This window comes from Nyctereutes procyonoides, unplaced genomic scaffold (genome assembly GCF_905146905.1).
Source record: "Nyctereutes procyonoides isolate TBG_1078 unplaced genomic scaffold, NYPRO_anot_genome, whole genome shotgun sequence".
Classification (NCBI taxonomy): domain Eukaryota; kingdom Metazoa; phylum Chordata; class Mammalia; order Carnivora; family Canidae; genus Nyctereutes; species Nyctereutes procyonoides.
In genome coordinates, this window is record NW_026575044.1 from 52,943,036 (window position 1) to 52,967,358 (window position 24,323).

Sequence of the window (24,323 nt, forward strand, 5' to 3'; positions counted from 1 at the left end):
CCAAATCAAGCTTTCAGACGATCACAATTCTTGCCCACAGCTTGACCGTGATCTCAAGAGGGACTCTGAGCCAGAACCACACCCAGTGAAACTGCTCCTGGATTCCTGACCCTGGAAAATCATGTGAGATCATAAATGTTTGTTGTTTTAAGCTCTGCATGTTGGAGCAGTTTGTTACACAGCAGTAGATAACCAATACAAACGTCCAGGCCAAGCTCTGTTTCCAGTGCGCGATCCTCGGAAATGGTAATTGCCAGGATCCCTGGAGCAGTCACGCACACACACAACCGTGCACAGACGTGTGCCCTACAGCCTCACACACGGGCAGGAGGTCCTCGTGCGGTGTAGCCCCTTGACACTGCTCCTGTTTTCCGAGCTTCATCTCATTTAAACCACAGAACAGTCTTAGAACATAGATGCCCTATGTTATCGAGGTGCAGACATGCCTTTGAGGCTCCCTATCTAGCAACCAGACCCAAACCCAGTCTGGAGCAGTCTGAACACTCGAGGGGCCACCTACACATTTGGCTGCAGTGCCTCACATTATGTGACGTCCACAAGGTGAAGGTGGGGGCACAAGGGATGTTTGCCTAAAGTGGGGTGGTTTTAGGCTTTTAGGAGCTAAAAATTCCGTCTTTAGAAAATACAACCCATCCTCCCTCCCTCCGTCTCTCCCACCTGCCCATCCCTGTACTGGTTTCTCAGTGTGCCAGAAACTCTCAGCACCAGATCATGCTCTTAACTCAGACAAAATGCAAAGTGGCCTGCCCTGGTTACCCATTTAGGCCAGACGGACCACGGACAGCCCAGTTCATTAGACGGGATGCAAGAGCAGTAAATCTGGGTAACGGGCACCACTTGGGAATAGAGGGAGTGGATGAAGAGGTGGAGCTGGTTTCCCCCAGTCGTGTCAGAAGAAGCACCACAGTAAACAAGACACTAGTGCTCCAGCCAGGAAAGGGTGCCCCACACGCCCTACCTACTGTCCTGGGGTAGGACGGGGTTGCAGGGTGGGGCCTGTGAGGGGAGGGGAGCCGGCCTTCCTGGGCCCTGTCCAGAGACACCGCAGCAATCCGCTCCTTACCCTATCCTGACTGAGCATCTCCAAACTCCCAGAACATCAGGGCAAAGTCAGGATTCCGCCCTCCGCCTGTCCTGCCCTGCTCCCCACTCCCCGCACTGAGCCACGGCTGCAGCCCATGGCTCAGAGGCACCAGGTTTCCTGCCCAAGGTGACAAGCCTGTGCCATCTGCTCCTTGACGCACTGAGCCAGTCTGGAACACATTCACTGTGGCTGCTGAGCCACCAGACCAACATACCCGCAACCCCACAGCGTACTCTCTTCCTTCTCAAAACGTTCCTCAGCTTTGTTTTGGGTCCACACGCACCTTCCTGGAGTTCAGTGCCAGCCTGACAAACGGAAAGCCTGAAATAAGCTGCAAACCAGAGTGAAGACAGCTTGAGGGCTGGCGCACCCCTGAGGGAGGGGGTGACTGTGGCTAACGCAAACCCCGGGAGGTGGCTCAGGATGCGGGGGCTCGCCCTCCCCTACACAACTGAACCTGAGTCCTGCACGTTCTGGGGCCTCCCACCTGCCCCCCAATCCCTCAGCTGCTGCACCTGCTCCAGGGGAGCCAGGGGACCAGAGTGCGCCAGGCCTCACTCTGTGGGAAAGTCAGGGAAGAGGATTAGAGAGGCCTCAAAGGACCTTTGGCAAGGTGGAGCGTGCTGCAGGTGGACACTGTAAAATAGGAGAGAGCCCCCGAGGGTGAAAGTCAGGTGGAGGGGTCCTGTGCAGAGAGCACAGGGACTGTGGCGGGAAAGAGGTGCAGGAGGGGAGGGAGGGCAGGCCAGAGGGCAGGGGGCGTGCCTCCAGGGAGCTCAGGGGGGAGGGCCCGCGGGCTGGCGCTGGTGGGGGGCTCTGAAGGCCCATGACTGAGGTTAGGCGCTGTCAGCAACCTCACTGCTCCGTGCAAGTTACTTTCCTCATTTGTAAAACGGAAATAAACACTCTTTCCGGCAGCTGCGTGTGGGGAAGCTTCTCAGTAACTCGGCCCCAAACCACTGCGGTGTTGATGTCCTGGGGCCTGTAAGTTTTAAGCTCCCCCCAGAGCTGTAGGTAAGTGTGAGTGTCCCACCTACAACGGACCTACAGAGCTGGCCAGGCTGTGCCTGTCTGTCTGTCTGCCTCTCCGTCTGTCTGTTCAGGTCCATCAGTTCTGCATTTCCAAGGGCACCCAGCCGCCTGCAGGTGCCACCTAAGAGATGACCCCTGGGCATACAGGGACAGGGGACAGGTCTGCGTTCACAGGCATCACCTCCAAGGACCCAGGGGCCTGTCGTCTTGAGTTATTTTAATTCTGTTTGATGATGTCTTGCCTAATCGAGCCCCTGCATCACTTCTGGAAACCAGGCCCCCCACCCCCTTCCAAAATACTCCAAACCATAATAGAGGCCACCTTGGCTTCCCCAAAACACACGCATTGGAATAAATGACTAAAATTAAATTACTAGGGAAGAATCAGAAATAACTCTTGGAGCTCAGGGTAGATGCTGATCAGGCAGGAAGGTTCCTTGGTATTTTTAAAACCTGAGCTCCCATCCCTGTTGGGAAACCTTGGGGAGTGTGCCCCGGGCTCTCCCCCTGGGACTGGGGGAGCTGGAGGAGGTGCTCCAGCCAGACGGCCCTCACCCGAGAGCTGCCCACCATTCTAGAACTCATACCACCCCTCCTCCTGCTTTTTCTCACCGGGTGGGGCCCCTGCGACCTGGGCTCCCCCAGGGACCTGCTAAATGTGCCCACGCATGAGTCATCTGAAGTGGGAAGGGCTCTCTGGGCGTAGCTGAGCCGTAGCTGGGGGGGCAGGAGGCGGAAGGTGAGTGGCCCTGTCGGGTCTGAAAGCTCGCCCTTGACTCGTTCCTTTGAATTCCGCACCAGCTCTCCACTGGGTCCACCTGAACACAGCAGCCCCGTGCTCTTCCAGGCCCTGGCGCAGGAGGCCATTAGGGGATGGATCTTAGAAGCAGCGAAGGAGCCAAAGAGGGAGGCGGAGCATGTGGAGGACAGGACAGGGCCTCCCGCAGAGCGCTGCCTGGGGACAGGGCTCTGAAGCCCCCCACCCCTTGGCTCCTTCACCGCCCTGGGCGAGTCACATTCCCCACCTGCAAAATGCACACAGACACAGACTCTCCTTTCTAAGGTTGTTGGTAAGATGACAGGAGCTGACACTCCGTAAAGGACTTGCTGACCATGGTGAGCGTTCTGCAAGTTCTGAGTGACATCTGCGGGACTGGAGGTGGGCTGGGCTCGCCCGTGGGCCCGACAAGGAAGGCCCTAGGACCAGTGGGATGTACCGCTTGCCCTCTGAGGAAGGTGGTCCCAGGTAGCGTCCCATCTCAGGCAGCCAGAGAGCTGGGAGTAGGGAGACTCAGCCGGGCACACGGGGTGCCCCGGGGTGCAGACCTACACCAGATTTGGTCCACAAAGGAGCAGCAGATATGGCCTATCTTTCTGGACCTTTCTGGAGAGGGCACATGGGCTGGTTGAAGATACCAGGGGTACTGGTTATTGGCTCTGAAAGCCCCAGCTGGCCTCTGGGACTTTGTGCATACCTGCCATCAATGGTATTTGACAGCGGCCTTGCAGGCTGCACGTCAGTGTCCCTGAGCTAGCAAGGAGAATGGGCCTGGCAAGGGTCCTTGGCTCCTCAAGATCCCCTGCCTGGTGAGGGGTGACCTCGTCCTGAAGCCAAGTGAGGCTGGTACAGGCCCTGGGCTGCCCGCCGTGCACACCGCCCCCCGGGCAAGGCTGTGTAAACTTGGGGCCCAGGGTCCTCGGTTGTGTGTGTTTCCAGATGCTCCAGCGAGGGAGGAAGGGCTAGGGGGTAACATTTCCGAGCCAGCTCCCAAGAGCCCAAAATGGCAGAAACTGGGAGACAGAGGAGACTGTGTGCCACCTCGGGTGGCTGTTGCATGGGGTCTCCCTCTCCTGTCCCAGGCACAGATCCCATGAAGACACTCTTCCTCTGTCTCAGCCACTTTTCTAGCCAGCAAGCTTCCCGCCCCCTCCGGCCTCTGGGTGTGGGCCCTCAGTTTCCACTTCTGTTAGCTCTCTTGCCTCCGGGTCTCTCTCCTTTGCCATCTAGGGTCTATGGGGTCTGAATAAATCCTAATGGCTGGAAAAATAGGAAGACAGCAAAGAAGGGCAATGCTCAGCTTCCCAGCCGGGAGATGCCCACTGCCAGGGTGGGCAGGCCCGGCACCCGGGAGCTCGGCCAAAATGCACAAATGGGCCTCCCACAGATGCGGGCCCGGGGCCCAGGAGACATGCTGGTCCCTCCCTGGGAGAGGGGCCTGGGGCCTTGTCTGCTTTCCCACGAAGTGTGATGCAGAGGGCAGATCCTGAGCTGGGAGCGTGTGCCAGGAAAGCAGGGCGAGAAGGGGCATCCAGGGAAGGCGCGGGGCGGGCGGGGGGGCCCGGCCCAGCTTGCCCTGCCCAGCCCAGGCATCATCCCCAGGACCACAGCACAGAGGCCGGGGGCTGCTCCAGGCCCATGAGGGCTGGAATTTCACGTCAGTTGGACACAGACGTGGACATGTGGCTTCAAGAAATGAGCTGTTCTTCTTTCCAAGAGTGCCTGCTTGGGGGTGGGCGTGGGGGAGGGAGGAGAAGGAGCCTAAAAATAATTCCTATCTGACTCATTTTGCTTAGAATCTGACAGGGCTGCCTGCCAGGTGGGGGTGTGCCTGCCCCATTTTCTTATCTATCTTTAGCAGGGACTTAATGAGGGCAATTTCCTTGCTGGGATAGAAAGACAAACCTCAGGCTACGGCGGCGAGATCCGTCTCGCTGTCCCCTGGGCTCATCATGACAGGGTGGCAATGATGGTCACCACAGGGCTGAGCGGTCTGGGGGCAGGGGGGTTTCAGGGATGGCGTTATCTCAGGATGGGGCAAAGGACGCAGAGGTCTGTCTCATCAGGGAAACCCAAGCTGGGTGGCGACCAGGACAGGGAGGGTCTCTTGCTCCTCCCTGCTCTTGCCCCCAGCTCGACCACTGCAGCACAAACCAGATGGATTCCTAGGCCTGAAATCCAATCACTCACAACATATTCCTTTACCTTGAGCACCTACCTCTCCGCCCCGTCTTACAGACCAAGCACAGTGGGTTCCCTGTTCACCGTAGTCAAGGTCTACAGTCCCGCAAACACCGAATTAGGAAATACTGAACAGTTGCTCCCAGGCGAAATCCAGGGTCAGGTTTCTGCAAGCCTCTGGTCACTACACTGTCCCCATTTGGTCAAATACATAAACCTTATATTACGTGTTTCTGCCTAAAGACACCTTACTTAATAGATAGTGTTGATTCACTAATGGTGATGCATGGTCAACAGTCGGTCGATCATGAAAATACATCACAGGTTGGGTGACCATATATAACTTGTGCCTCAATGATACGTATCTGACACACACCTTTTTCTCCAGGAGGCACATCACAGCCCTCATGCCCTTACGAACAGTAGACGGCGCCTCAGAGCTACGCTGGGGGGCACTTGAAACGGCAAACTGACTCGCACAAAACACACATGCACTCGTGAGCATCATCACACTGAACCTTCGTGAGCAGGATGCCTGTTTGCAGTACCAGGGCTGAAGCACAAAAGTAGAGCATGTCCTTGCATGGCCTCGGCGGGGCACGTGCATGTCGGGAGAGTCTGATTTCTTACCGCCCTGTGCATGTCCGTGAATGACCTTGAAAGGGCTGTGAATACTGCTTTCGGGGGTCATGCACACATTTTACCGTGTCAGCAAACCTGCAAATATGGAATCCACGAGCAATGAGGACTGAGTCTACTTCCAGAAGTGCTAACTTAACAACTTATGTGAAGGAGCCGGTGGCTCAATCCAGGGCTCCGAATGAGGGTAATTCTTGATCCGTTCCTGGTTGGCAAGATCTGGGACTCAGTCATCCTCCCAGGATGAAGGACTCCATGACTGCGGGAGTCCTCTGTGGTGCTGAAGGGAGCACCAAGCTCCCAAAAGCAACTGTGACCTACAGGAAGGGGGGTTGAGGAGGTAGAGGGAGAAGGAGGGTTAAATTGATCCTAGAATGGAATGAGGGGTTGCCCACAACCAGGGATAACCATCCGCCTGGAGTAGTCATCAGCATGTGTCAAGGGGTGGGCTGACCAAAGTTTAATGGCAGTCCTAAAATTGTATTTTCGTATTTCGAGGGAGAAGGAGGAGGGAAGTGTGAGGTTGCTTACAGGGATGATGTAAAATTAAGGGAGCAGCTGAAACGAAGGTTTGCCTTCTGCCAGAGGACAAATGCCGGAGCACCGATACGATGCCCAGGACCTAGGGTGGGATGGCGGGCGTGTGATAGGAGCTCTGAAGGCTCATCTTCTTGCCTGGAGATGGAGCAATATTGCTCAGGAAGAGACAATTCTTCACTGAGGTCATAAATGGCCCCTGAATACGTCTGAAGACCCCTGGAGAACAGGGTGCTAGAGGCTGTAGCTGTGTCATACAGTTTCAATTTGCAAAAAACAGGAAAATGTAGCTATCATTTCTCTTAGAGATTCCCAAACAGATGATTCGGAAGAAACGGTTGTGACCACTAGTAGCTAGCACAGATTCAGACAGATCAGACCAAATTTACTGCCTTTTTTGAAAGGGTCACTTGCCTGACACATCTAGGGAACCCTGCAAATGTCAAAATTCAAGGAATGTTTCCAGAGGCTTGTTGTATCACCCTGTCCTGGGACCTGCTTTACTCATTAAAAATTGTTTAATTGATAGGTAAATCATACAACAAAATCTACCCTTTAATTTTTTATTAAAATTTTAAGATTTTACTCATTTATTCATGAGAGACACAAAGAGAGGTAGAGACACAGGCAGAGGGTGAAGCAGGCTCCCTGCGGGGAGCCCGATGTGGGGATTGATCCCACGACCCCGAGATCATGCCCTGAGCCAAAGGCAGACGCTCAACTGCTGAGCCACTCAGGTGCCCCAAAGTCTACCCTTTTAAAAGACATAATTCTGAATTTTTAGTCTATTTACAAAGTTGCATATCCGTCACTACTAATTCCAGATGTCCTGTTCATTTTTATCAGTGACCCAGATGATGTCACAGAGAGCCTGCAAAATCCAATCTGATGCCCAACACTAACTCTGTCCCTAGGGAAAGAGCCTGGCACCCTGGGAGGGTTTGGGCACGTGCTGGCAGAGGAAGGGAAGGAGGACTACGATCCTTAATTGGTTCTACAATTAGAGGACACCAAGCCCTGGTCATGGTCATGTGTAGGACAGAGGTAGCAAGAGCTGCTGGAGGCTGTAAACACCCTGCAGTGTTCAGGATGTGGCCCGAGTGCACCACCTGGGGACCCAGGGAGGGGGTGGCATGTGGAAACATGGGGACAGCTTGCTCTCCTGTCCCTCGCCCAGCAGGGCCACCTGACACGAGCTGGATGACCATGGCATTTTTTTTCTTCCTTCCAAATATGCTTTGCACGTGAAGTGAATGAACCATTCTGAGGCCTCACTTAATGAAACAGATTAATTTGGAGAATGGCTCTCTTGTCTCCCTGGCTGGTAGGGCAGCGTTTGATGGAATGACAGTGCCTGCATGGGAGGCCCTGCTCTGTTAGGAGGCTGGGCTCTGCAGTGTGCTGTGTCTGCAGAGACTTGTCAACTCTCTGGGCCAGGGGCACCTGGGTGGCTCAGCGGTTGAGCATCTGCCTTCAGCTCAGGGTGTGATCCTGGAGTCCTGGGATCGAGTCCCACATCAGGCTCCCCACAGGGAGCCTGCTTCTCCCTCTGCCTGCGTCTCTGCCTCTCTGTCTGTCTGTCTCTCAGGAATAAATAAAATCTTAAAAGACAAAAAACAAAACAAAAAAAACCACACCTCCCTGGGCCAGGGCCCATCAGGAACCAGGAGCTCTGGCCTTTCCCCTCCATTTATTTCAGTTGGGGGCGGTGGCTGTTGTGAGCTCCACCCTTGTGGCACTTCTTCTAGGCAGCTTTGCGGGGTGACTTCAGGGAGGTAGGCATCCCTGGCTCCCATACCTGTTCAGCGGCAGCATCCTCATGTCCTCCCATCACCCCTCCAAATCCTCCTTGCACCTCATGGCTAGTTCAATGCCCACCTCCTCCAGGAAGCATTCTTCAGCCACCTCTCACTGGCTCCTTTCTCTGAACACTCAGATGTTACACAGTCGCACACCATGTTCTGGGGGCTTCCGGAGCCAGAAAAGGTTGGGCAAGCCACACCTCCAGCCCTGGAGAGCAGGGACCAAGCTTGGCACTTCCTTGGTGTTCTCCGGAGCATGGAGCGCCACCCCATCAATCCCAGTAAGAGAGTTAAGTCCTGCTACCGGGGGTGCTTGCTGTGATGCACCACCTGGGTCCCCCTTCAGGAATGGTGCACTGCCCAACCCTACCAGATGCTGCAGCTGCTGGGGCAGACACCCCCTGGCTCTCAGCCCCTAGAGAAACTGCCCTGGGCCTGGAGACTTGCTGACCTAAGGTTGTGGCAGTTCTCTCCAATGACCAGTGAGCGGGCAGGGGGATATAAAGACCTGCTCCTTCACTCCATCTTGGGGCAGCTCTGAAATCACCTCTCTGTGGGGTCAGAACTCCCCAGCCAGGCTGCACTGCAGCTCAGCTTCTCCCTTTGTCCAATCCTGCTCCCTGCCCTTCCCGTCTACAGCTGTTGATCAACGGGTCATGCCTCAGTAAATGCTCTGCCCACTAATCTCCATCCCAGCGTTTGCTTCCCAGGGAACACAGCCTCCCATGGGCCTCCATTGCCTCAGTTTGCTCTCTCTGCAAATGGAGCAGGGTGGGGGAGGGGGGAGGTCGAGAAAATCCTGCCGCCCCAGCAGGTGAGGCCTCACCCAGGGTCCACACTGGGCAGTGGTGAGCAGCATGGCCAGGACTCAGCCCCCCGGGAGCCTGTTCCTCTGCCTGCACCTGCTGGGCGCGTGGTTGGGGCAGAGGGGAACCTCCCCAGGCCGCCCTCCAGCCAGCAGGGCTCCGGGGACTGAGCACACGGGACATGCTGCTCCCTGGGGAATGCTCAAAAGACTCATTTAGTGCAATTGTATCATGAGATGCATCGCTTTGTCCATCACTTTGTCCGAATGCAGCAACGCCTTTGAGTAGTTTCCCAAAAGAAACAAGTGGTTACTAGTTATGTTTTGAGAACATTTTTTTAAGGACAAACAACCTAGGAACTGCTCATGAGCTTAACCTTTCTCCGCCAAAGGAGGTCACTGCTCAGCTAGAATCACAGAATCACAGAGCCCCTCAGAGCAGCCCCCGAGGGCAGAGCAGGAGCCTGCCCCAGGGCAGTGGATCCGGAAGGGACAACTGATCCTGGAGGGAATGCAGGACAGAGCAATCCCTGGGCTCGCAAGTAAGGTCATGGTGGGGGTGGGGGTGGGGGTGGGGGTGGGGGTGGGGCACAGCCCACCCTCGCTGCAGCCATCGCCCCACCTCTCACCTGCCCCCCAATACCTCGGACTCCAGAGGGGTCCAGTGCTAAGACCGCTTCCAGGGCCCTCACAGGGATCGGATGGCTCAGGCCTCCGGCTCGGCAGACCCACTGTCGGGGGGGTGGGGGGGGGGGAGGCAGGGCGTGCAGCTCTTTGCCCTGGCCGCAGCATCAGTGAACAGGGGAATCCACACCCGGTCTAATCCGGGGCACATGGCCCAGACGTTCCCCCCTGGCCCGCAGAGCACTCCAGGCACACCCAGCCTGGTGTCCAGCCGGAGCTGGGACACAACGCGGACGTCCTGCCCGGGCCGCCGCTCCGCACACAAGCCCGCGTCTGCCGCCTGCTGTCCGGGATCCCACTCGGGCCCCCTGAAGGTCCGGGCGGCTCCTCCCCGGGGGCATCTTTGGGCGCGCTGGCTGCTGGCCTCTCCTGTTACCGGCCAGTGTCCTCTGCTTTGGGTCCCTAGGACCGCGACGCAGCTGCTCCTTCCCGCCGTGTAAATCTCTCGCGTTACTGGCCTGACCGTTCTTCCCCCGCAGCCTCCTCTTCCCTGGCCCCGGCCCCGGCCCGTCAGCCTCTCCTCCCGGGACATACTTTCCATCCCTTTAATCATCTTTATTGCCTTGCTTTGGACCCCGTCCCGGGGCCACATCCTCTGCGAGGTGTGCTGACCTAACCAGGCATTCGTTAACACGAGTGTGGCTCAGTGGACGGTCGGCTTCCCAGTGTGTGCATGTCACGCTCCCCTTCCTACATTCCGCCGCTGTCCAAGGGACGCTGAGGAGCCGGGCCCCCAGGGGAAGGTGTGGCTGACCTGGATGCGGACCGTGGCCTGCCACTGCTCCTGGGCTCGGGGGTGACTTTTCACTCGGAAGCATGGGGACTCCCCACACACCTCCAGACACATGCTTGGGACTAGGGGGTGAGGTGGGGAGGGACACCCAGCCTCTGCTCTCTCTGACCCTTCCCCAGTCCCTTGAGCATTCTGTTCTCCTTTCTCCCTACTTCTTCCCTCCACCAGGCCCCCAGAGTCAAGGAATGCGCCTTTGCGAGCCAGCAGAGCACAGAGGTGGCACACGCAGGGCAATAACCACACCCTGGTCAACTTTCCTTGTGAGCAAGAGGAAACTGAATTTCCCCTTTTCCTGCTGCCATAATGTGCCTAGTGGTTCTGACTTCTAACCAGGATGGCCTCCCTCCTAATTAGCTGTATGGTTGGTGTCCCCTGGGAAGGCCTCAGACTGGCTAAACTCACCAGCTGATGATGAGGAGTCCCAGGTGCCCAGTCCTCCATCCAGCCCGGGCCGTGGCCACCACACAACACCCCTTGTTCAGGGCCCACATGTGGAGGGACAGCCCAGGGACCCTGGCCCACCACAGCCCTCATTTCAAGGGGGGGCAGCAGGACAACAGGAATCTCTGGTTTCTGAGTAAGGGGTGTCAGCTGGACTGTTCCTTGGTTTCAATGAGAATATTCTCTGTTCATTGAAAGGTGAAACCACAGGCCATCACTTTGACCCAAGAAGAAGAAATTCCCTATCCAGGAACTTGCTTCATTTTAATTCCTTGGGCAGAAGTCTTTTTTCTTTCCTCCTTTGCCATCTACTTCCCTTCCTTCCTTTTTAAAAAAGTTCCAACCAGAAATAATTTACGCATATTCGAACAAAAAAAATATACTCTGATCCTGCTTTACTATGAACATCCACAGACAGTGGGCACAACTCTGTGCCTGGAGCTCCCATTTGAAAATATACCATGAACACCGTTCCATGTAAGAAAGGCTCCAAGGGGCGGAGGCACATGCCTTCCTGGGGGGCCCAGCCTCAGCTGCTTGTGCGTCCGGGGCTGCCTCGTGGCACTTTTTCTGGCCCCTTGCTATCATCCAGCAAGGCTGCTCAGTGGGGAGACCCTGGGTTTGGCCTCAGGGTCAGGGAGCTCCTCAGACACTGGAGGACAGGAGCACGTTGGCCTGATCCTGTGGCCACAGCCAGGATCAACTTTCAGTGACTGGGCAAGAGGAGGAGAGCCGGGTTCCCTTGTACTTGCGAGCGGCGGAGCCTCCTGGAGGCCACAACTTAAACACACGTCGCCTAGGACCTAGTCCCCTGAGGACTGCTGATGTTGCTGTACATGGAAAGAACATTTCTCCTCCTGAACTGCAAAACCTACACCCTGCCCTGGACTCATGAAGGGATGGAGCCACTCCCCGGGCTAGTCCTGCTGCCCCACGGGTGCCCGACGCCACTGCGTCATCTCCTAGGCATCTGCTGGTCATTGAGGAAAGCAAAACCACGGCCAGACCTGACGCAGTGATGGATGGATGGCCAAGGACAGAAAACTCAAAACTCTCCATGGAGTCTCCCTACCTTCGGTCATTTCTCCGCCTCCGAAACAGCTTCTTCGTGTGGGCGATCTCCACCTCGTGGGGCATCGGGTGGTAGCCCTGCGTGCGGGAGGAAGGCAGATGGTTAGGGACTTGCGCAAGAGAGCAAAGATCTTCTCACACTTCTTACACGTAGCTATTGATCATAACCTCAACGGCAAAGAGGAAATTGGGCAAAGAGGAAAAATGGAAAATGTGACGTTGATCAATTTCCCACCAGACAATGATGCTGGGGTCCCAGAACCAAAGAATGGCAGACACACAAAGGAGATCGTGGAATTTGTCATATCCAGTCATTCAAATTCCAGATGATGACATTGGGGTCCAGAGGGGTGAATGAACCTGTTCAAGGTCTTACAGAGAATTAGCAACAGAGCTGGGACCAGATCCCGGGTTCACGGCTGCCTGACCACGGACAAATTACTGTTTCAAACACTCCTCTATGCTTTCCGAGACGGTGGGAATGTCGGCATTGTCTCTGGGCTGTTAAGAGGACCAAGGAGAGGACCTCAAGCTGACGCGGTATGCCAGGACCCCGGCTGCCTCACCCGGGCCCAGGATGGCTCATGCAATTCTTTTTTTTTTTTTTTAAAGATTTTATTTATTTATTCATGACACACACACACACGCACACACAGGCAGAGACACAGGCAGAGGGAGAAGCAGGCTCCATGCAGGGAGCCTGACGTGGGACTCGATCCTGGGTCTCCAGGATCACGCCCTGGGCCAAAGGTGGTGCTAAACCACTAAGCTACCCGGGCTGCCCCTCCGGGCTTGTGCAATTCTAACCCAGGACCCTCACCCCTCACACTCCTGGGGAGTGCTTAGGGGAAACACAGAATAGCTAAATGCTTTTTTTGATCTTTAGACTGGGGGAAATCCTAAGGATGGTCTTCTGTATATTGTCACCAGGACAACAACTCTACATCTATGTCAAGGTGGCCAGTGGACCCTCTGCTTATAACACGGGCCTGATCCTGCAAATGCCAGGCCCCATGCAGAATTATCTACAGCTTGGAAGCTGGGCTGATGGATGGCCAGCTCTGTTCTGATCGTTGGCCTCCTTAGACAGAAGAGTGTGTTCTGGTGGGACATGGGGCAGAGCACTGTCATCACATCATGGGTGGTCTGGTGGGAGTGACTGGGCAGGGGGTTGCCCAAGGGGACCCAGGCCTGGAGGGCTGGGAGGAGGGAGTGGTCTGACTTGGGTCTGGGATACCTGTGTACAGGTTCTGATGCAGTCTGTAGCCTGAGTGTGATCCCCCACGCCACGTGTGGGGCGAGAAGAGGTGACAATGCCCAGTGTGCTGGAGAGTGGTCACTGAGAGTCCCTTGAGGACAACCCTCCCTCTTTCTAGATTGGGAGGCTGAGGCCCAGATCCTCTAGGTCCAGCCCTCTGGTTTCAGGGTTTGCAGTGGAGGGCCCCACTGGGCCCACCTTCTCGGGGCTCAGCCCCAACCAAGGCGGGGTGGATGTTGACAGCTCTGGCCAGGTGCAAGGAGATTCTTGAGCTGGGGCAGTAGGAGGCCAGCAGGCAAGAGATGCAGGAGGGCACAGGGGCCCTGGCATTATGGATGCTTGGCCTAGCCTCCTATTGAGTCCAGGTTGGGAATTACACATTTCAACATTTATTGTAATAACAGGCCCTCCCTCCTGCCCTGTCTCTTGCCTCCAGCAATCTGGCCAAAAAGGCATGAATGAATTCCGGGCTCCAGGCAGCCACAATGGGCTCGGCAGCTTTAGGATGTGCTTTGTTTAATGGTTTTCTCAAAGGATATTATATGCTTTTCTTTAATACAAAACACAAACAAGGAAAAACACGAAGTCTTCCCCTCTCATTTCCCCTCTCCCATCCTGACCCAGCTCCAGGCTGGCCCCTTCTCTCCCTCCTGGCCTCGGGTCACCACAGGAACACGCTGGGTGTGCCCCACGTAGACAATGGAAGGAAGCTGAGGCTCCCTCTCAAGCCAGTGGCCGGGATAGGGACCTCCCTGTGAGGCTGAGCAGATAGAGCTGTCCGCAACGCTGGGCCCTCCACAGGCCTGGGACGTGTGGCCTCCCTGCCTGGGCATCAGGGTCTGGGGCTCTGACCCACACACCGTAGCAGTAGGCAGCTGCCCCAGGGGCTCAGCCTCAGCAGGAGTCCTAGCTCCCCATCAAACTCAGTGTGGCCCAGAGGACCTGCCAGGCCACTCGGGGCCTCTCACAAAGCCACAAAGCCCCTGCTGTGACCTCTGTGTCCACCCATCTGCCTCCCCCACATTAATATACATGCGTGTACACACAGGGCTAACATGGTAGTCAAAGCATGGGATCTGGAGCTGTACTGTGAACAGTAAGCTCCCGGCGCTTCCTTTTGATGATTCTGTGACTTTGATAGATAACCTCCCCTCCACATGACTCAGTTTCCACATCTCTAATAAGAGCATCAATCTCCTAGGGTTCTTGTGCGAGTTCATTGAGTTGATAAGCATGTAAAGAATGTAGACTAGTGCCTGGTACGTAGTGAACCTCAATAAATATTTCCAGGGGTGCCACTGTCACCCTCGCCTTCATCATCTTTCTCATCATCCTGAGGCTCTGCTCAGGGCTGGGTCTGCCAAAAGGAGCAAGGCTGCTCTGGTCCCTCTCCTCATGGAGCCTCCAGTCCTGACAGAGAGTCTGGCAGAGGTGGTCTGCAGGGGAAGGGGGGGTGAGTTGGGGAAGGCAGAGGGATTACAGAGGGCCTGGTGACCCAGGTGTGGAGCTGGAGAAGGATGGGGAAGCTCCGCCTGTGTCCTTTGTGGCCTGAGAATGGCAAAGCCCAGGGGAGGCCAGAGACCAGCTAAGAAAGCGACAAAGGTGACAGAACAAAGTTCTGCACTTCTGAGGCCCTCTGTCCCCAGGAACAACCCAGGCCAGGGCTCTGGAGGAGTGGTCCCAGCCCCAAGACCACCTGGAGCCCCAGGCTAGGGCGTCTCGGTGAATAAATGAATGAGTGTTACCTTCCCGGGGCACTCACATAGTACTTTCATAAAACAGGGCACACTAGTTACACAAGCTTCACTGGAGGACGCTCTGCCATCAGCCACTTTGTTTCTCAAGCTGGTGGTTGGCCCCAAGTGACACACACAACTCAAGAAGCTGCCACACTTCTCCCAAGATAAGGGTAGCTGGGATCAATAGGAGCAAATGAGGCCAGCAGAAGATGAAGAGAGAGAAAATCTGTGCTGGGGCACACATCTGCCATCAGGCTAGCTGCTGATCTGGGTTAGCAGAAGTTCTTTACTCACTGGCAAGAGGTAGGACTTGTACATGATTGTTCATGGCAGCATTATTCATGACAGCTACAACTGGAAACAACCCAGACGTCTACCAACCCAAGACTGGATACATAACCTGTGGTACGTCCATACAAGGGAATATTATATGGCCATAAAGAAGGAAGTCCCCCTCCCTTAATATTTATTTGTTTATTTATTTGAAAGAGAGAACAAGAGAGAGTGGGAAGAGGGAAAAGGAGAAGAGAGAATCCTTAAGCAGGCTCCTTGCTGAGCTCAGAGCTGGACATGGGGTTCAATCTCATGACCCTGAGATCACGACCTGAGCCGACATCAAGAGTCGGCCACTTAACTGACTGAGCCACCCAGGTGCTCCTAAAAGAAAGGAAGTTCTAATATACATGACAACGTGGATGAATCTTAAAAACTTCATGCTCAGGGAAAGACGTTAGTCACCAAAGACCACATAGTGTACACTTTTATTTGTATGAAATGTCCAGAACAAGCATATCTATGGACAGAAAGTAGATGAGTGGCAGCCAGGGATTGGGGAGAAGGAGGACAGGGAGTGAAGGCATATGAGTCCTGGGTTTCTTTCTGGGTTGGAAATATCCTGGAATTAGACAGTGGTGATGATTGCAAGACCTTGTGAGCATACTGAAAAAAACAACTAACCATTTGCTTTAAAAGGGTGAGTCTCACGGTATGTGAATCATGTCTCAATTTAAAAAGGAGGGAAGAAAATCTGGGGGCAGTATATTCCGGGTAGAGGGGACAGCAAGTGTTAAAAGTAAGAAAAAAGAAGATCCAGCCACAATGGAAAGTGTTTCTTTCTCATTCAAAGACTCTCCAGGAAGCAGCTGCCCTAAAACATTTTATATAAGATCAGGCTGCAAAGGGCAGTATGTGCTAGATAAGGGAAACCCACTGATAAGTACTCATAAGTACGACTGATAATCTAGAAAGAGTGGAATCTAGAAAGGAGCATGAACAGGTATCTCCAGGCCTGGCCAGGGGAGAGTGTACTTTGGCTTTAGACCAGAGATCCCTCCCTGCTTTTTTAGAACACATCCCTCAAGTGCAGAATGGGGCCTTGATCAGGCTTGTCGGAATTATCCTTTAAGAGTGGTCCATGGCCTTGGCTGTAATTCTTTACTCAATAAATACTTCCACTCCAAGCTCTGAGAGAGCCCCACATGGATGTCAGTCCAGGTAACGTCGGTACAGGTGGAAGAACTACTCCCTCAACCCTTGCCAGTACGTGAAAGCACCGGCCGTCTGTCTGGTCTACCAGCTGCTTGGTGGGCCTCAGCAGTCTTCAAGCTTGGGAGCCTCTGCAGCAACACGCTGCCACCCCAGGCCCCGCCAGCTCTGCTTCCATTTCCCCACTCGGGAACACTTCTTCCTGTAGCTCCGAGACCTCCTGCAGTACCCCCATCCAACCTCTGACCACTTCTGCTCACTAAATGGGCCTGGGAGACAAGTAGATGATATAATCCAATCCACGGACAGAAGGAAGATAATACTCTTTCCGCATGCCAACCGGCAGAATGTGCGTGAAACACACGCATACACATGCATGCATGTGTGTGCACACCCAAACACACACACCCCTGACTCGGAGGTTAGCCACGGGGTAAGATGCAGCTCTGCAGGGCAGTACTGTCATTGCTCTGGTTTTAGAAACACGTTATGTCAAGTCCACCCATTGCAGGGCGGCCTGAGGTTGATATACACGACCCGGGGCAGTGATTCCGAGGGATTCAAGGCAGGCCGGCAGAGCCGCAGGCCCCGGGCTGGACTGCAAGGGCCTTGCCCCCAGACGTCAGTGTAAACAGACAGATCTTGGGTGGGGGGGAGGTGCCTTCAGTGAGGGCCACACAAGCACACCGAGTGAGGAGCACCCGCGTCCGATGGCTCTGAGACCCGCCGGCTCTGTGATCATGGTGACGCCGCTGCCAGGCTGTGGGCTCCCCGCACCCCACCCAGCCTACAGTCCACCCACTCTTCCATCTACCCACCCTATAAAAATTGCTGTTTTAGGTGCTGCGCATACGGTGGTAAAAAAGAAAGAGGCGACATGCTTGTTTGTCTAGAGCACACGTTCCAGCGCAAGCGGAAGGCCAGCTATGAGATAAGCAGATGCTATGATAATTGAAGAAAATGCTATGGGGTAGGACAAGGCATGGCAAGGGGATGTGCACAGCAGGGGTGGGCGCAGTGGTCAGGGGAGACTTCTGCTATGCGACGTCCATCCGTCTACCCACCCACCCATACGTGCATCTGCGGTTCTTTCTCACTCCGTCACTGCTGTAGGCTCACCATGTGCCAAGTGCATCAGATGGAGAAGACCGGGATGAACAGACCCAGTGCCAGCCCTGGCGGTCAGGGCACCATGAGCTGATGGATGCCAGGAGCCACAGGAGACACTGAACAGATGCCTCTGGCAGCCTAGAAGAAGGAATGAGGATCCTGCTTGGGAGAAGGGTCAGGGAAGCTTTCGTCCACAGAGTGGAACTGTGGCCGAGTCCTAAGGAGTTTGACGGGGGCACAGGAGAAGAAGGAATGGTACAACTTCCACCTGCTGGACAATGACGCCAGTGCCCCAGCAGGGTGTGGAGATGTGCTTGGCACTGTGGGCAGACGGGGAAGCACCAGAGTATTCTGAAGACCAGGGTCTCTGGCTTGCTGCCCTCTCTATAGTCCTCCTCACCCCCTAGGACAGGTGGAACTGTGGGCCTCAAAAAGGTGAGTTGGAGTCTTAACCCTGCAAATAGGGTATTTGCAGATATGCTCAAGGTGAGAATAGGTTATACTAGATAAGAGTGAGCCCCAAATCCCATGGCTGGTGTCCTTGGAGGAAGAAGGACACTTGAAATGCCAGAGTTGGAAAGAAGGCTGAGGGTCCCAGTCCCAGTGAGGCAGCATGGGAGGTATCCAGTGGAGAGGGGTCCTCATCAGTTTCCTAGCAAGGTAGGCCCTGCACGCCAGCCCTGCTCTCTCCACTGACGTCCCTGTCTGCCCCCGTCACACCAGGATTTGACTCTCGGGAGACCACAATCCCTCTCCTCTTCTTCATGCACTTGCATATTGATTGGCCAGATCAGGTTCCTATCACTTGCAAGAATGCTGTTAAGCACATGGAAACTAAGGGTTCCTTCTCTCCAGAAGATTCCAGATGATTTGGGTGGAAGGCCCCACCAGTAGTCTATGAGAAGAAAAACTGAAACTGGATGTTGATTCTGCTGTGTCCGCCGGGCAAGCCCAGGGAGCTGGAGCCCTCACGGAGGCAGGACAGATGATCTGGCCAAGCCAGTTCACGACTCCTCAGGCTCCCCCAGGCTCCCCCAGGTTCCCCCACCTCCAGCCCAACGTGGGGAGATACCCCGAGGGTGAAGATACAAAGCAGCCATAGCACTTGGCAATGTACCGGGCCATAAAAATACCAAGTTCAGCTTCCTGACAATGAGCTTGTCTCAAGAGTGGAGCCTTCCTCCTGCGGGGGGTCATGTGTTTTCAAAGCTTCTAAGAAGTCATCCTACCAAGGTCTCGCTGTGGGCACGTGGGCAGGATGTGCAGGTCACGTCCAATGAAATAAACAGGTAATGTTTTTAAAATTCCTGGAATCTCTAGGCTGCACAGCTACTCAGAGGCCGACCCATTTTAGAAAGAAAGGTGAGGGGCAGGCAGGCTCACTCAGGTTTAAATTTGTGGTTTTTCTTTTCTTTTTTTAATCAGCAGAGACTTAAAAAACAAAACAAAACAAACCACAAGACCTTAGCTGGAGTCCCTGTGTAAAAAGACACAGATGAAAGTAGACAGGGACGAGATCTAGAGGCTGAGCCACGGGCACTCAGCCCCGCCGGCAGTGCCACTCAACACCCTGGAACGTGAACGCAGGCTCTAAGGCTCCACGCGCTCGGGAGGGCCGCTCTCCATACCTACAGGTGCTACAGCTCCACGAGAACTGGACGTTCTTCTGGGAGACGAGCTTGACTCAGGCTCTCCGAAACGCCCCCTGATTGCCCATGATCACGTTGCCCGTGGCAGTCGTGGGGGTGAGTCCAGGCCTTCCTCATAATCTGAGGGTCTTGCTGTACTCGGTGCAGCTACCGAGGCCAGCTTGCTGCCGGGGGCAAGCCTTCTTTGGCAGCACGGAGCCAATGAAACCCACCCCTCCCTTTTTTCTCAAGTTAGGTTTCTCACCATAAAAGCCGTAAGAGTCCTGACTAATAAAATCACACATACCTGGGTCCCGGTTCTGTGGCCAAACCTGGGGGCCACTCTCTCCTCCCTCTGGTAGAGAATGAGGATGAAAATATTTGCCCTCCCCGCCTCTTCTGTTGTGAACACTTACACTCCTTCCTTTATTTTGGGAGCCGGCAAATTTCTTCTTCTTATCTTTGAAATATTTTGAGGTGCCTTTCTATCACTGATAACCAAACAACCCACATGATACAGCTTTCAAGGGTGTCATGCTTGATCTCATTACATCCTCGAAGTCATGGAAAGCAGACATCACCCTCCCCGACCCTTCCCACTGGGCAACTGCAGGAAGAACTCACTGGGCAATTGCAATACAAGTGATGTTTGCTCAATGGTTTCTAAATGAAGAGGAAAAAATGGGTGAGAACGTGGACGGAACCTAAGAAACAACAGAACAATGCTAGAAAATTCTTTCTGCATTCTATGGTGCAAAATGTAGAGGAAGCAGTGACTGAGGGGCTGGGTTTTCAATGAGCATTGTCGATCTTCCGCTGTGTGAGTGGGCCCGGGGGCTGTCTGGTTGCGCTGTGGAACCCCTGTGGCCACCAAGGCGTGACCTGGGACAGGGGCAAGCTTGCCACTCCCCCGATGAGGGACGTTTACTGAGGGGCCCAGGAGCCTTGCTGAACTGAAAAGGCCACCACACTCAAGCCGCTGCAGACCAAAGGTAGAAGATGTGCAAGAAACGGAATGGTACACGTGGCCGTGGGAAACAGCACAGAGCATGCTCTGTGGTCTCCAGAAAAATTGTCAGGGTGAGGGTTTAAACACGTGTGGGCCGAGTCCCGGTCCGTAGCTCGGTAGTGCGTTCCTGAGGGGGTAAGACCCTGATCCTCAAAAACTCCACAGAGCAAGCTCCAGGGGAGAAAAGGCGAATCCTGTGCTCTGGCTTTTGTGGGGAGGGGACAGCCTCCAAGATGTAGGCACATGTGTGGACAGTGTTTTGAACTTGGGGGAGGTTCAAAAGCCATCCTGGGAACAGAAGCAATAACAGATTCTGGAAGAACACTGAGGCTCTAGAAACACTCAGGGACGGCCGCTGTGTTTTGTGACCATCATGTGCCCCAGATGACTGTGTCCCAAAGACGTCATGGGCCACAGGGGAGGCGAGATACACTGATAACATTGCGGCTCCATGCAGAGAGAAGTTGCAAGGGGGGGCACCCTAGGAGCAAGAGGGTGGAAGGGGTGCCTGAGGCTACCCTCTGAGTTACCAGAAGGCTCTAGAATTAAGAGAAGCAGAGTAAGAGAGATGGCGGCCTTGGCGCAGGTTCCCAGGAGGCGGGCTGTAATAGCTGCGCTCTTGCTTCTCCTGAGTGTACCCTGGCGTGGCTCATTCCACACACTAGCAGTAAGTGTGAGGGCACCGGGGGCCATGTGGACAGACCCCCTGCCCAAAACCACTGCTAGTGGTGGTGCTGAGGTCCCCTCACCCTCTCCTTTTCTTGAGCACGGTCTATGAGATGCCCCCATCTGCACCCCACGCCCTGTGCCAGGAAAGCCCTCCAGCCCTGAGATGTCCTAGAGTTTCCATCCATGCCCCTCACGAGCCTACTGGGACATGGCAGCCCAAACCCCCAGGGAGGTCATCCTAGAAGGTGGCCACCTGTGTCCCCCCCATCAGCTGCTTCTTGAGCTCCCGGGCTCAGGACAGGGAGAGAGTGTGGAGGGACTGGCCTCCGCACTCAGGCTAGCTGAGAACCTGCTGCGGTAGCGTCGGCAACGGCATTGGAGGCAAGAGGCCAAAATGTGGTCCCTCCCTCAGGAACCACCCGGGCTTTCGTTCGTTCATGCGACACCTCTTCATTGAGGTGCCAGGAGCTGATGCAGGTGCTGCAAATGCAACAGTGAGCTGCACCACGGACCGGGGTTTCCATCTCATAAGGGGAAGGGGAGAGCCCATAGGATGCTGCTAAAAGCGATAATTTAAACAGAAACCAGTGCCCTGGAACAGAAAGTAACAATGAAAAGGAAGAAGAGGATGCTTTCGACCTGAGGACCAGAAAAGGCTTCTCTACGAAAGTGACACTGGAGCCCAACCAGCATGACCAGGTCAACAGACTGAGAGTCAAGGCTCAGACCAATGTCCTCTACGGGAGAAAAAACTGAAAGAGTCGACTCTTTTCATGTTTCGTCTTCAACAACAAAGCTTAAGAGTTCATCTTAAATAAAGTAGCAAGCTTAGATTAGTACTTCCTGACATTTTGAATTTCATAAAGCAGTAAGATTTATATTTAAAAATGGGGAGTTGTTACTTTTTTACTCTCTACCTGAGGACATCCCATCTACTAGCACTTTAACTTCATAAAGGACATGACTTTAAAATAAAGGATAGTCCTTTATGTGGATCAGTGTCAGCTCCGTGCAAAGCACCATGCTGTCCTACAGAAGGCGCTTTGCACAGTCTGTCTTGCCTACCCCTCACTCAAACTCACCTATATGTATTTAGAAAGAAAGAAAATTAAAATACTCTATGGGGCTTATGCCCTCCTTACAGCAGACCACATGGTACTCCACACCAACCATTCTGAACTTCATGGGCCATGTAAGGGGTCGTCAAGAATAATTCTGCGTATATGTGATCATGTTCACCTGAACCCAATCCTCAGGGAAAGTGTGAACTTGACCATTTTCCAATCCTTTTGGGAAAACCTCTGGCTTCCCTGTGTTGGCCTAAGTCATGGATCTCGGCGGTAACCTTCCCTCCCAGGTGTGAAAGGACACGTGATCTCAACTCTTTCCCTTCTCGCTGATACATTTCGACAAGCCACAATCAGTTTTTGTTTGGTTTTACTTTTGAAGCAGACAGGGCATTGATTGTCTTGTCATTTGCTCCTTGACCCTCCTTCCCCATCTCGGGCCACTGGGCAACCCTCCTTGTTGAGTCACGGCCACAAGCAATGCTGTGTTTGTTGAGCACCCATTGACCTATGTAAGCACATGGCCCTCAGCAGCTGGCAGCTCCCATCACTGAAGCTGCCCCCCCACAACATAGGAGAGTGGCTCCTGTGCCAAGCGCTGGGTGCCCCCTGAGCTTACACTGCAACCAGGCTGTCCCCTGTGACAAGAGAATCCCTGTCTGCTGGATCACCCAGCTACCACCACAGCAGGGAAAGCTGGTACACTTGCAGTCGCCTTTGTCCATGAGGTTTTCAGGGGTGAGTCCTCTCCTCACCCTCTTCCTTTTTTGAGAAGGCAACGCTGCCCACAGCACTGACCTTCCAGTGGACAGCCACACAGCCCCAGGCTCTGAGCAACCCCACCATAATGAGGGAGGTGGGTGTGCACAAGCTGCAGAGCAAAGGGGTTGGGGTTGTGGGGCTGGGTGGCCCCCGCCAGGGCCAGGACTTAACGGCCTGACCAGGACCACAGCCTTTCCAACCAAATCACTTCGGTGGAGGAAGCAATTTTTTAGGCTCTTGCTGCCCTCGCTCTTGTGTCAGATCAGGAGCCCACCTGGAGGAAAAGCTTTAATTGCTGTCCCCCCACCCCATCTGCACCCCCCACTGCTGGTCCTGAGAACTGGCCTTAATGTTCTATTTATGGAAACGCATCAGAAGGTGCCCTGGGCCAGGGGCCAGGAGACCTGGGCTCAGGTTGGAGGTGGTTGGAGGGTAGGAGGTGGACTGTTCTCCAGATTTTTAAGGGGCGTCCACTCCTCCCTGCCCCATGTGCCTGCCACCCTCTCTGGGACACACATTCTGGAACCAGGCTTTTCCCTCCACCTGCCACATCTTCCCCACTTTTGTTCACCCCACTCTCCAGACTTTGCCATTGGCCTAAATGCCTGTTCACGTGAGAATGAACCCATTTGGTCACACAGCACATTGGACAAACTCCATCCTGGTACCTAAATGGACTAGACAGTTGCTGATAAGCTGTCTGCCCAACTTTCAGGAGCTCAGGGACCGTGTTTCCTTCCCTCCTGTGTGCCCCCTTACATATCACAGTCCTCCATAATTCCTTGTTGGATTAAAACTTACGATGTCGACAGCCCTGGATGGACTGGACTGGGCCACCCCCATTCTAACCACTGTGGACCAGCAGCATTCACAGGTGACCCAGAGTCTACAGACTGTGGCCTTCAACTGAGCAAAATCTCCTGCATTGTAAGGAGTTAGGGTGCTCCATGGCTCCCTCAGCCCTCCATCTGTAATCACAATTCTCCTTCAGTTAAATGCAGTAGATATGAAGACCCCGACCCCCCAGTTTCTGGTTAGACTGTAAAGCTCTCCGACAACCAAGGTGGCCATTGGCTGGCCTGCACATCAACAATGACACTGTGGATGCTTGGTGCCCACCACTCAACTCCACAGGCCTCCTAGTTTGCAACATGTGTCCCACTCCCACGTCTGCCAAACCTGCCCTGTGTGCAAGGCCAGAGGCCAGTGCTGCCAGGCTGTAAGTCTGCTCCCTTCCCTGCTCTCAAATGGAGAACTTAAGCATACCTTCTCTTGTGAGGATTGAAATGAGGTGCTGGAAAGCAAATGAGAGGACCCACGGGAACACACCTGGCCAGTCTCTGGATACATGTTTACTCGACTCAAATGGGGAGGTGCTCGTGCCCTGACCAGGCCGCAGAGAGAAGGGTTCCAGAGTACCCTCAGTCTATGGAGCTGGGGCCAGACAGGCTGAGCCCAGGGGGTCAGTACCTACCAGGTGAGGAATAGGGTCTGGAGAAGTCACACAAGTAACAGGAGCCAGAGAGGAGGTGACACCAGGACTCCTCCCCCCACCCCCTCGCTGGGAGGGTGAATGGGCTACAGGGCCCCTCCTCGTTGGAGGTCAGCATGGTCTCCTTAGGGACTCAAAGCAGGGCAGCTTAACAGTGACCAGGAGTCAGGCACCCACAGGAAGGTTCCACTCCACGGCCCCTCCTGGGTTATGGTCCTTGATCCCAGGATAGCATT

The 24,323-nt window shown here is 54.5% G+C and overlaps 1 protein-coding gene across 6 annotated transcripts in view; it reads right to left on the minus strand.

Annotated features, from left to right (window-relative positions):
• Positions 1–24,323, minus strand: part of CTIF (cap binding complex dependent translation initiation factor) — a 283,936-nt gene that overhangs the window by 121,488 nt on the left and 138,125 nt on the right. For all 6 annotated transcript variants that reach the window (XM_055324229.1, XM_055324228.1, XM_055324227.1 and 3 more), the window contains one exon: positions 11,870–11,946. In XM_055324229.1, the coding sequence (XP_055180204.1) occupies positions 11,870–11,946 (77 nt within the window). The remainder of the gene's footprint in view (positions 1–11,869; positions 11,947–24,323) is intronic.